The sequence below is a fragment of the Electrona antarctica genome (genome assembly GCF_951216825.1).
Source record: "Electrona antarctica genome assembly, chromosome: 20".
NCBI lineage: Eukaryota > Metazoa > Chordata > Actinopteri > Myctophiformes > Myctophidae > Electrona > Electrona antarctica.
The window spans coordinates 5,323,178-5,336,923 of record NC_136801.1 but is presented as its reverse complement, the minus strand read 5'-3'; the positions used below and the strand labels follow the sequence as shown (position 1 = coordinate 5,336,923).

The 13,746-nt window shown below is 44.1% G+C and overlaps 1 protein-coding gene across 1 annotated transcript; it reads right to left on the bottom strand.

The window, feature by feature from the left end:
- Positions 1–8,351: 8,351 nt before the first annotated feature.
- On the bottom strand, positions 8,352–10,186 carry rrs1 (ribosome biogenesis regulator 1 homolog). Its single transcript, XM_079490020.1, has one exon. The coding sequence runs from the start codon at positions 10,108–10,110 to the stop codon at positions 8,839–8,841; it is 1,272 nt and encodes a 423-aa protein (XP_079346146.1). The 5' UTR covers positions 10,111–10,186; the 3' UTR covers positions 8,352–8,838.
- Positions 10,187–13,746: the final 3,560 nt, after the last annotated feature.

Here is a 13,746-nt window from a genome sequence, read left to right as displayed (position 1 = left end):
GCTCTGCTTGCGCACTAGTAGGCCATTTATGGCCTACTTGTGTGCAACAAGCAAGGTAGGCACTCGACAGAGTGCAGTTCTAGTTTCAATATGATTTTGATAGTATATTGTTTATTGTACTGATGCTAGGTTCTTGGTTTACCTGCATCCTAGTTTACTGAGGCACTACAATGTATCTGCATTTGATGCATGTTGTTTACCTTGCTTATTGTAAGTCGCTCTGAATATAGAGCGTCTACTAAAGTATATACCTAAATTGTAATTATAAATCATATGTCAATAGAGGGTATGCGTGTGACATCATCATCATACCAAGAAGTTATGCGGAAACGCATACTGAGTGGCAAAAACGACTTTCTGGCCTTGACAGCCCATACATCCAAACAGAAAAGTCCTATCTGATTGCTTTAAACAACGTTAAACAACGTTAAACTCACTTACTCACTCACTCACTTTGCCACTCGATTTTCCATTCAATTTATGCATGCGCATACCCTCTATAAGGCTGCCATGCAAAAGGTCTATGCACACACATAGAACTAGTACTGTAGGTTAGTGTTTCTCAAATGTACCCAAATGGGGAATCATGTACCCTTAAGGCTACTTGGAAATACAACATACTAATGTGAGGAGAAACCTGCTGAATGCTGATCCAAGTGTTACATTTAATTAAATATAAATACTAGTTTAATAAAACAGAATAGAGGAAAATAACTAATGTTTTCTATTCAATAACAGTTGTCTGTAATAGAAAACATTAGTTATTTTCCTGTATTCTGTTTGATTTTGAACATTTTAAGATAAATCTGCTCAGCAGGCACTAATTGCAACTCAAAAGGCGGGTTATGTTATCTCATTCATAACATATTTTGCTATAGCTATGATTCTCTCTTGTAGTTTTCTAAGCAACATGTTGGATTCAGATATCAGGGAAAGGGGGTAGGCTACTGAAGCCAAAAACGTTTGATAACCACTGCTATAGCTGTTGATGTAACAAAAATGAATTGAATTTAAAGTGATTTATGTTTAAATGAAAATAAATGATTCTGTATTGGAGAGGCACTATAGCTGAAGATGAACTGAAACAGTACCGACAGCGAGAAGCTGTGAAAGGCAGCCAATAGCTCGCTTTGTCTATAGTAACTTTGTCTTCCTGATCGTGTTATAACATTACGCAATCCTCTGTGCAAGACATGCCTCCCATACGCTGGCCCCAGTTTGACGGCCCTCCCACAGTGTTTATTACAATGGATTATACCACTGATCAAACCAGGGGGTGCTGTGCAATTCTCAGTCCCACTGAGGTCAAGGTGAGGGTCACGATTAGGATTGGTGTGTGTGTGTATGTGTGTGTGTATGTGTGTGTGTATGTGCGTGCGTGCGTGCGTGCGTGCGTGCGTGCGTGCGTGCGTGTGCACGCGTGCATGTGCACGCGTGCGTTTGCACGCGTGCGTGTGTTCTCTGGAAGGAAGCAATCTCCAGCCCACCCTTAGAGGTCTGCTATAGGGTCTTGTTGGGAGCTACTACCACAGAAGACCGCAAGGAACTTCTGAGAGCTGCTTAGGAGTCACCGAGGCAACAGGCCTCACTGGCCCCTTTGGTGATGCGCTGAGAAAACCTCCATCCATCCACTGGCTTTCAATGCACAGAGTTTTTTTTCTCTTCTTCTTCCACAACAGTGTTATAAAGAAGGGAGGCCCTGGAATGTTGAAAGGAAGATTCACAGGGACTTAAGTATGAGGTAGCTAATACAAGGGAGCATGTTATTAATACAAATGAAAAAGATACATCAGCCAATGAGGATTAGGGTTGGATGATTTTATTAAAAATAAGAATATCTATTCTATAGACGTAAAAACAGATGCTGATGATGATGATGATTATATACTGTACAGTGTATCTATTTATTATGATTCTAATTAATGTTATAAGCAGTTCAAGTTGTAGGGGAATATATATGCACACATTTTGGAAACCGTAAAGCTGGTGTAAAGCAATAAAGCTGGTGATCTTGTACTTCCTCCTTGACAATCAATGAAACATTGTTTAGCCACCAATAGCTAGTATATTGCCCTATGTTACATATAATATTACACTATAATATTGCAATTTCCCAAACACTACTCATATTTCATAACAGTGCTCATGGCAGAAAAGCAGCTCTTACACCTGGACTAGATGCACAGGATATAGACTCCATGCCAATGTGATTACTTGGTGCATGAATTCACGAAATGTGTCGGCTTTTCAAAAACATAACCCGCCACATTAGACAACCTCCCAGTCCCACCCCCACACACCAACTCCCCCGGCACCCAGCCCGACAGAAGTGGACCGCAGCCACTGAGCCACCACTGAAAGAGAGAGAGAGAGAGAGAGAGAGGGGCCTCTCAGTCAGCTTCGAAGGCCCCGTTGGTGGCCCCTCTGGCGGCCACGCTGGCGGCCCCCTTGCATTGGGTCTTTTTCCGGTGCTTGGACAGAATCCTATGGAGCAGGCCCGGGGAGCTGTGCGTTCGGGGCGGCGAGGCCAGCGGCGGAGAGACTTGGGGCCTCCGCTGCTCCAGGGTGGGGCCCTCCTTCTTCTCACCCTGGCCTGCCTCCAGCCCGGTTCCTCCACCTCCTCCGCTGCTCCTCCCGGGGGTCTGCAGCCCGTGTCCACTGGGGGACAAAGAGGAAATAACAACCACAAAGGCCCTGTTTATTCCTCATGACCCAAATTCCACCGCTCTTTGCAGACAAGACACAAGTACGGAGCTGTACAGAGGGCTGTGTGTGTGTGTGTGTGTGTGTGTGTGTGTGTGTGTGTGTGTGTGTGTGTGTGTGTGTGTGTGTGTGTGTGTGTGTGTGTGTGTGTGTGTGTGTGTGTGTGTGTGTGTGTGTGTGTGTGTGTGTGTGTGTGTGTGTGTGTGTGTGTGTGTGTGTGTGTGTGTGTGTGTTTGTGTGTGTGTGCGCATGGCTCTTTGTATGTGTGGCCGACTGTCAAATATAAACTCACCCCTCCTCTCTTTCACACCCCATAATATAGTGCCAGTATATACTTTTAATGCACTTTTAAGGTTACATGCGGTCTATTAGGTCGTTTATAAATAATAAATAGGCTATGACTAGAATTGAAAATAAATCTAATTACATTTGAAAATGTTGTAAAATTTTGATATAAAATATCAAAATATAATATATAGTAAAATTGTGACAGCCCCGTTGTACTTTTTTGTTTTTTTGAGCATTTAAAAGTGAGTTGCGAGCCCCCATCTTGTTTTTCATGGCCCTGCCATGAACCCCATTTACTTTTAGAGGGAAAACCTGCGAGATTCTGATCGGATCAAGCAATATCACCCCCCCCCCCCTCCTCCCAAAGCTGTGTGTGTGAGTGAGCAGCAGTGCTATGACAAGAGATTGATCGGGAAGGGGTGGGGTGTGGGGGGGTGTTAGCTGTAATCTACATGCTTTGTCAACTAATGAGGGACGAGAGGGGGCCACCTGTTCAGGGGCCTCTGGGCGGAGTGGAGTAGGATTGGATTTGGGGATGGGGTGTGTGGCTCCGATCGTAGAACAGCTGCTGGGTGGTGTGCATGAAGTGTGCATATGCACTTGTTTTGGAGGGGGAAAACACGTGTGTGTGTGTGTGTGTGTGTGTGTGTGTGTGTGTGTGTGTGTGTGTGTGTGCGTGCGTGCGTGCGTGCGTGCGTGCGTGCGTGCGTGCGTGCGTGCGTGCGTGCGTGCGTGCGTGCGTGCGTGCGTGCGTGCGTGCGTGCGTGCGTGCGTGCGTGCGTGCGTGCGTGCGTGCGTGCGTGCGTGCGTGCGTGCGTGCGTGCGTGCGTGCGTGTGTGTGTGCGTGCGTGTTTGTGTGTGTGTGTGTGTGAGTGTGTGAGTGTGTGTATGTGTGTGTGCCGGTCACATCACTTCATATTTTCAAAACTGAAGACACTCACCTTCCACATCTAGGATGGAAACCTGACACATATTTGCAGCTTCTCAGGGACACCGGTCGCCGCAGGTCCCTGGCAGGCGTATTCTCCTGAGGGCACTATAGCAGCCAACAGAGCCGTGTGTTAGGCTGAGGTTACCACTAACATCCTGAACTCCTCTACACGATGTCTGCTACGAGCCATATCCTCTTTCATAGGCCCACAAACAACTCTCTACTCAATGTCAAAACAAAAAGGAGACTGTCTAAGGCCCTCGGGACTTTGTTCTTTACTAAAACAATAGAAATACACTCTATCGTGCATGTTTTACTCTGTCTGTCTCTCTGCTTTCAATCTGGCTGCACCGCTGGAGACCCTTAAACTGAAAGGATGTTGTTCTAGGGAAGTGTTGTCAACATTTGTATAGAACTGTTAACATTTTTCGAAAACAGTAGATCTGCAAGCCCACATTTCATTGCATTGCAATGCCTTGTGAGCTTGTAGATCAGCCAGAAAATAGCCCCAAAAAAATAACATTTTAAAACTGTTCTTTGTTTTGGTAGGGGACCCCCGGGGGCCCCTCAAGGACCCCTTTGGTGGTCTCCAGATCCCACTCTGAGAACCATGCAGTGCTATAAGGAACAACTACAAACAGTGTGTGAGTGTGTGTATTCTGTGGAATGTGGGTGTTTGTAACAGAACAAATCGACATTGTCCTATAGAGCTGAAAGAATCAAATAATATGCTTTCAGTGAGCATGAAACAACAGCACAGTCCATTGTGTATCATAATGCTGCATTGATGAACAGCGTCTGCCAACCAACCTGGCCCAGCTCCATCACACAGGAGGCGGGGAAGTAGCCTCTCTGGCCGCTCTGCAGCCACCCAAACCACCTCTCCTCCTCATGTAAGCACAACACCAGGATGACATCACCCCGTGACAGCTCCAGCTCATCTGGCCAATGGGGCTTGTAGCTGTGTATCACTACCATCTAGTGGACATAATGAGAATAGAAATGTTGCAGACTGCATTCTGTCTTTGAAAAAAAGCCAAAGTACATTTCTGTAGATAATCAGCTAATACAGTCTCTCAGACCATAGCATTTAAAAAAAAAAAAATCATATACATTATTCACATGTGTTTGTTGTATAGAGGTAATTTTATGTGAAGGATCAGTCATTTTAAGACAAAGAGCATCTGCAGTGAAACAGAAACCCTACATTTGTGTCTGGTCTACCCGTTTCTATTCCTCACATTTGTCATTGCCACTGGAATTTGAATATTCAAATGTCACACTGAACTACATGGAATGGTCAAACTGAGCTATAAGGAACTATTTTAGTTTAGTGAGATCACTATCCAAAATAAATTTAATTTATTGCAAATATTCAGAAATACAAGGATTGGGGTTTTGATTTCATATGCATGCCACACTAAAAAAAAGAAAAGAAATAAAATAACTGCTTGCCTCAAAGATGTACATTTGAACACTGAACAGCAAATTAGTAATAAATTAATGATTTTGTATTCAGTGAATTCAGAACAATCAGTGCATTTTAGACTGATGTTTAAATCAAGGAGAAATGGCTATACTTGCCTTTTCCACATCTGCTCTACATCGATATCTCGCTGCAAGCATCAAGATTCCCAGGAGATGAATCAGCAAAAAGTCAAATCACAAAGACCACATTTTGTGTTCATCACAATAACGGCAAGCGAGCAGAATGCATGCACATTGTTGCTGTCTAACCCATCACAACATTTGACATGACAGAATGCATAATTAATAATGCAGTTGGATTCCACTGTTATCATTTAAAAACCATCAGTTAAACAACAAACAAACCACAGGGAGTGAGTTCAAAATGATCTATACTGCAGAATTTTGTTCTTTTTTATTTATTTTCCACCGTCGACAGTGTGTCAGTCTGTCAGAATCATGAATGATTCTCCTCCGTGTGTGATATATGGCACTACTACGGTACATATACTGTTTCACTCACCTTGTGGAGCAAGGACAGTGGTGAAGACCTCAAAGCGTTCATTGCTCTGCATGTAGATGCGCTGCATGTTGGAGATCTGAGTCACACTGACTCTCACACTGACTGAGGGTTCTGCAAGCTCACTGTGCCAGCCTTACATAAACACGCAGGTGACTAAACCCACTGCAGCACTGGCCAGGACGACCGACACACACACACACACACACACACACACACACACACACACACACACACACACACACACACACACACACACACACACACACACACACACACACACACACACACACACACACACACACACACACACACACACACACACACACACACACACACACACACACACACACACACACACACACACACACACACAGCATCATACTGTATACACTGAATTTCAGCTGCAATATGCATTTTCTCCTAGTACGTACATACTAGCAATCAAAAGCACACAGCCATGCTTATTTAAAATTGACCTGTTTTGAATGTAGATGCTGCATAAAAGGTTATCAGTTCTAGATGGAAGAACTAACAGAGGTCAAATTATTAATTAGTGGCATACTCTTGATGTTAACCTCATTAAAATACTGTTCTCCGAGATGCTTGCTCCTTTAGCGCCTTTTGCCTATTGTTTCTTGTCCATCTGGTCACTGGGCAAGGGGACCTACGAGACCCAACATGGACAGGATTTCATAATTTCACCTCATCAGAGTGCATGATTGATTTGGCGGTAGTGACTTGTGTCCCATTTTCCAGTGGCCAGGGCGGGGGGGGGGGGGGGGGGGGGGGGGGGGGGGAGTCAGCAGATGGCGATTAAAAGCCCCCACGCCACTGCCACTCCGACACCCACAATCACCCTCCCCATCCCCTTATGAACAACAGAGCTTGGCAGCGTGCTTGTGTCAGCAATCAAACACTATCCATCAATAAAGTGAGAGATTATGCAGTGAATCAGAAACAAAAATATAACTGAGTAGTTAGGGCGGCACAACTGCAACAACAACAAAAGTTCATGCATGGAGCACAAATGTACTTGCTAAAAAAATAATAATAATATATATATATATTTATATTTCCTAAAAGAAAAATGTAGTTACAGAATAGGCATTTAATCCGATGCTGTCCCTATTTGAATTGAAGAGGTTGATCCTGTGTGAAGAGTTCATTATTGACAATGTTTATTGTTAACTGAACAGAGAATATAGGTTTGAAACTTGACAATGAGAGCCATGGCTTAGCCTGGTGGATGGATTAAAAATAATTGTTTGCATACAGCACCAAAATCTAAGACAAGCCTATTACACTGGCATAAAATGTTTTAGTAAATCCACAGGAGTGGGACTACAGGTAATATCCTATTGATAAAACAGAATGTCTGATTCATGTTTTCTTAACTATATGGGTAAGGCAGAGCCAGTAGTTGTTCAGGGTATGTATATATTTCCCCCCTCTCAAGTAGATTTGTTTGGAGAGTCCAAACACCAACTAAAAAACGACTTATCAAAACAGATAAGCCAATAAGGCCCCATTTACACTGGCAGCCAAATCCAGCCTGAATCAGATCTGAGCCACATCCAGATTGGAATCTGATTTGTCTAAATGAGTCATGTGACCATTTAAACCAATCAGATTTCAATCTTGATGTGGCACAGATCTGATTCAGGCTAGATTTGTCTGCCAGTGTAAATCAGGCCTAAGGGCCGATTCATACTCCTATTTTAGAGCTGAATAAAAGTCGGTTCGGCTCTGTAGAGCCTACAATGTGACGTCATTTGAGGTTCGGGGGGGGGCGGGTACCGTCCTAAAGTCGGCTCTTCGGTGCTACTGAAAATTTCTGACGAGCCGAAATCATTTCGGCACTACAGCGCCGAAGTAGGAGTATGAATCGGCCCTAAGAGCTCAAGTTCTATAACAGCCCAGTGTTTTTCGAAGAAAGCAATAGCACTAGCACTCAAATTATCTTAGTAGGCCTATTTAGTTATTACCTTCCAACATATTTTCTTTTCTTTTTGAGGGGCGCTAGCCCCTCCTCCTATGTCCAGCTTTGAGGGTCTGTGTAAACAAACATTGAAGACAAAAGTGTGTAAACAAATTGTGATTGGCCGGAATGAGATGACGTAAGGAGGAAGAGGCTCGCCATGCAAAATGATGTATGTATGATGTAGAGTGCATTGCTGGAATTTAGGCGGAATTGCCGCTTTACAAATCTGTTTACATTCTCTGCATATGAAACAAGTGTTGTGATTGGTCGAAAAATATATTATCCGGGGGAAATACATCCGACCGATGTTACGGCCCGACAATTCCGGCTATGCACTCTCTGCCTTATATTGTGACTCATCAGCCTTACTCGCAGGCTGATTGGACTATAAGGCTGGGACCGAGGAAATTGATGATGTATGATGATTAGAGCGCCCCAGTTCACACAGGTGTGATTTTTTTTTAAACATTTTGTCACTTGAATGTTGGTTTGCCAAATGAGAAATAGTCAAACTAAAAATACATGAACTTGGGAGTACAGGTGCAAGTTCTTATACGATCGAGAGAAAAAACTAATACTGCAGATGCAACAGTGTACCATTTTGGCAGAGTTCTATGCACAATTTTCAATGTATTACATGCCATATGACAGACTGCAATTGTTAAAAGAAAAACAAACGATTCTATCCAATTCCTGTTTTAATATGGGTTGAAATAAGTAAAACATACACATCATTAACAGGAGGAGGGGGCATCAGGTTGACATATTTCGAATCCTGAGGCCAACATTTACATTTCAGGATGGATTTTTTTCCCATGAAAACAATAAATATCAGGGAAAACACCTGATATTATTACATCACTGCCCGTCATACAGCAGCCAACAGGGCAACTCCAGTCTTTTTTTATGACAAGGCACATTGGAAGTTGGACAGAGTTTGATGACTTATCTTCCAGGTTTCCCTCTCCCTCCTCCCCTGCCTCCCCCTCTCCCTCCTCCCCTGCTTCCCCCTCTCCCTCCTCCCCTGCTTCCCCCTCTCCCTCCTCCCCTGCTTCCCCCTCTCCCTCCTCCCCTGCCTCCTCCAGCCTTGCCCCCCCTGCCTTTGCCGCCCCATCCTTCCTCTCCTCCTCCTCTTCCTCTTCCTCCAGGCTTACCCCGTCCACCTCCACCCCTACCACCTCTGCCTCTCCCACCAAATCCTTCCTCCTCTCCTCCTCCTCCTCCTCTTCCTCTTCCACCTCCACCCCTCCCTCTGCCAGAGAAGTTATCCCTCCGGCCCTGTCCCTTCTTTCCTTCCCTCTTCTTGTATCTGGCTGCAGCCTCATCCCTGTCCTCTTCACGCATCTGCTTGTTGACAGCTTTAGCGATGTCTAGCTTTGGTCTCTTACGGTCCATGACGTTCAGAAGGTCCAGCTGCTTTTGTTTTTCACTTGAAAAGTCACCTATGACGGGCTGGAATTTCCTCTTCTTGCCCATGTTCTTGGGGGGCTTCTCTTTGGGCAGGCGGTCCTGAAATTTACCCACTGACGCTGTGGAAGTCCTGGCAACACTGACGGCCATGCCCAGCTCAGATTTGGACTGATTGGTCGAAGTCTGCAGTCCAACACCTGGCACTTTGATCTTCTGGGACCTGGCGATGTTCCTCAGCCGGTGCAGCTCGTTCTTCGCCACTCTCTCCTTCTTGGCATGGTTGCGCTTCTGGAACTGGTCCTCGTTGGGGTCTGCGGTTACAGGGACCTCGATCAGCCACTCCTTGGTGTCATCTTTGGCCCTCTGGTAGCCGTAGCGCCGTTTCCAGTCCTTGGCGACATCGTCCCACAGCAAATTGGTTCTCTTCTTTTTCCTGATACCCTTCAGTCTGGCGAATTCCTCCCATTTGGTCGCGGGTTTCTTTTTGGGAGCAGGCTTCTCTCTGGGCAGTGGGGTGGTCGGGTCGGGTAGTTTGGCGACGATCACCTCGTCGCATCTCTCCACGGGTTGCTTCCAGATCTCGTTGATGAGCAGCTGCGTGTTGTCGCGGGCGAGCGACCGCAGAAAGTCCTCTTTCTTCTGATCTCTGAACTCACGGATGTCAATGTTGTTCTTGTCGAAGGCGGCCAGGTTGCCGATGTCATATTCGACATCGAGTTCTTTGTGGACGGTGATGCTTTTCAGCTTTTCTGCCTCATCTTGCTCGGCTTTAGCCAGCACCTCCTCTATGTTACAGGCAGCCATCATGCTTATTGCTGGCTGCGCGTGGTCTCTCTCAGCAAGATGCACGTGTGACGCTGGGGTGACGTTGTCACCGGTCAAAACACCATTACTTCCGGGTTATTATCAAGGACAGTCTAAGAAGGATGAGACGCGAAGACTGTACGGGCGACGCCATGTTGCTTTGGAAGGAAAGAAACATGCGCAGTTGAGACCAAGGAAGCTGAACGCGGAAGTGTTGGCTACATATAGCCCATTGCGCATGTTTCTTTCCTTCCAAAGCAACATGGCGTCGCCCGTACAGTCTTCGTGTCTCATCCTTCTTAGACTATCCTTGGTTATTATCTAGGTTATTATTTACAAGGAAGCTACGAAAGAAAGAAGGAGGAACGGTGTATACGTCACGTTTCAAACAACTAAAGCAAAAAACTGCCTGAAGCTGGAGCCGAAAGTTGGTTCGAATGCATTGAAGACAGTCATGAATCGAACGATGACATTACAATTCAGGGAATAATAAAATACATATCACTAGCCCTCGGGAACTAGCTCCGTTTGGAACCTGACCTCTACGCTGCGTCCCCCAACATTTTAGAACGTGACGCAGGAATAGGATTGATTGATTGATTGAAATATTTATTAACAGTTTTTCAAGCACAACTCAATACAAAGACTGTTAACTGTGAGTGGACGACCCAATAAAGCATTACACTTGTTTACAAAAGGGTCCACCTTGATCAATTAATTAAAAAAAAATAACCTAACTCTAACCCAAAAAATATATATAAAAATTGATATAGTACAGTTCAAAATAAGGTCTGGGCCCGGGACCTCATTTAATTCTTCTTCTTCTCTATTTGAGTTGCTGGGAGAGTTTCCTTAAACTTTCCATTTGATAGTGAACGGGACGTCTGAACCTACAACTGCTGTTTTCATAATAACATTATTACCCTTCTTTAAATAAGGAAAAGTGAGTTCCCTGACCGGGAATCGAACCCGGGCCGCGGCGGTGAGAGCGCCGAATCCTAACCACTAGACCACCAGGGAAGTGATGTTTGGCTTTTGGTTCGTGTCGTATTTGTCCTTTCCTTCTCTTTCGACCAAATATTTCTATGTTTTATCCACGAGGGGGAAGTGTTGTTCCACTCTCTCAATTTCAACTCAATCAGCGTCAATTGAATTAGTAGGCTGTTCTACTGTCCTTTTCCTGCCAGTTTACAAATCTTGCTGCTGTGTTTGCACATGCTGTACCCTAACGCAGCAAGTGCAAGTCATGTTTTCAAACTCTCTTTGGGTGTTTAATCTGTGGGAAGTAATATGTATCTACAGTGTCTCTGATGTCTCTGTACACTTGGCAGGTAGTTATAAAGTGCAGCTTGATTTCTTTCCATCTCATCTTGTGTGCACTAGGTCTGTCTTCTCTTGGGAGCCATGTCTGCCTGTGGCAGCCTGCAAAAGGCACGTGTTTACCAAGTCAAGGATTTCCTTAAAAAAATATGTTTTCAAATAATTGTAGTGGAGTAAAAGTACAATATTTGGCTCCTCTGATATGTATTGGAGTAGAAGTACTGGATATTGGAAATACTCAAGTACAAATACCTCAAAATTGTATTTAAGTACAGTAATTAAGTAAATGTACTTACTTTACACCACTGAATTTTAGTTGAGATGTCCAGCTTGATATTCCTTTTGGTGGCGTAAAAAGTCATCTTGCCTTATAGTGTGGTAGCCTACGAGGTGTACTTCCGTAGGATTTTTGTGCTAATTCTTTTTTTCTTTTCTTTTTTGGCTTTAATAGGGACCAAACTGTCAGAAAGTGATAGGTGTCAAATTTTCCCGACCCCCACCCCTTTTCTCGGGGGGTCATATATTTGGGATCTCTCATACGCCTCCCTGGTGTTCTGTTCCTTGATGAACATGGTGAGCTTCATCTCTGGATGGATTGTTGCTCTCTTCTGTCGAATCTTATCCTTTAATGATTGATCCATATACTGATCAAACTCAAAGACAATGCGTCCCTCATCATAGTTTCGATCTATGTTTCCCATCATAGTTAGTAGATAGATAGTTTCCCATCATCGTTTCGATGCATTTGTTGAATGCATATTGAAGATCTGCCTGCGTGGTTGGTGTCTTTTTCATACTCTGAAGCACACCCATGGCATCAACTATTAGAACTTTGACAGTCTTAGGGATACAAGATCTTCCTGCATTAGATCAGGCTGTGGGACAACTTCAAGAGGCTCTGCCATGCATGGCATGCATCAGACTGGCTTTGTCTGAGGGATGTACAGGGTTCCATCAACAGAAAACAGAGAACTATGTAATTACGGGGAACTATACAAATTACTTCAGCTGGCCCTTTTCACCAACTGTGTGTTTGTACAAAGCTACTAATTACACTAATTTAACCCATTTTGACCTGAGATCAGATTCTAAAAATGTCTTCTACATCCTGACAGTTTTCTGAAAAAGCTATGTTTCTATGTCAGTCGTTCTTCGATTTTTCAAAAATAGCAGACCTACAAGCTCGTAGCGCGCCACTCGGTGGCGCGCTATGAGCTTGTAGATCTGCTATTTTTCAATAGCTAAAGCATAACATGATGCTAACACCAAAAGGGGTTCCTGCCCAAAATGGCTTTTAAGAGAGAGGAGAAAGACATCAGCATCTTAATCAGCAGATATGAGCTTGTTCTCCTCAGAATAGGGATGATCAAGTGGTTTAATGTAAAAAAAATATTAAGTTCCTATCCCACAAAGATTTGGTGGGCCCCTGTAGTAACTCTGAGGACCACCCAGGGGCCATGGACCCCCTGTGGAAGACCCATGGTATTAGCTACTACTCATTTTTGTTATCAGAGCACAGCTACAAAAACAAAAACTAATTTGACATAGTTCTGGTCTTCTGGAGCAGGAGCAGAGCAAGGAATGTAATGAGTACTGAGATAAGTCTGGGGGTCCCGTGAGGAAAGACCCATCAGTCAGAAAAGACACTTCTGGCTACGGTACTTAAAAAGTGTAAGAAATAAACTCAGCATATTTTAAAACCTAAAAAACAACCCTAATATTATGAAAATCGGGAGCTGTTTTTTTCGACGCCTCGTACCACACTATTATCAGTTATCTCTTATGAGGTGGTTGAAGTTACCTATGGTGGTCACTGGTCATATTTAGGACTAACAAATCAGGGGTTGAGGTTCCACCGCGCCTCAACCACGCTGGTCCGGTGCATCTCAGGAACAAGACACATATACGTATAAGGCTATAAGCTCTCTTTCTTTACTGGAGCAAGGCAAAAGAGGACGTTTCGATGTAAATTACATCTTTGTCAGGTTGCTCCAGTGCTTTCTTCTTACCAGGTGCCTTTGTTTTTTATTTGATTGTTCAATAGGGTGCTGAGCATGAAGATATGGTCTGTTGTATGATGATGATTTGCCAAAAAGGCAATTTGTGATTTGCTCAGGACATCACAAATTAGTTCTTAGAGTAGACCTTACCATTTCATTGTTGGTTTATCTTTGATTGTGATGTTCTTGTTTTATTCCTATTATTTTACATTGTACAGCACCTTGTAACAACTGTTTTGAAAGGCTCTTTATAAATAAAATTACCTTACCTTACCTTACCAATATATCTCTCTCGCTTTCTCTTTCTCCCCCCCCCCCC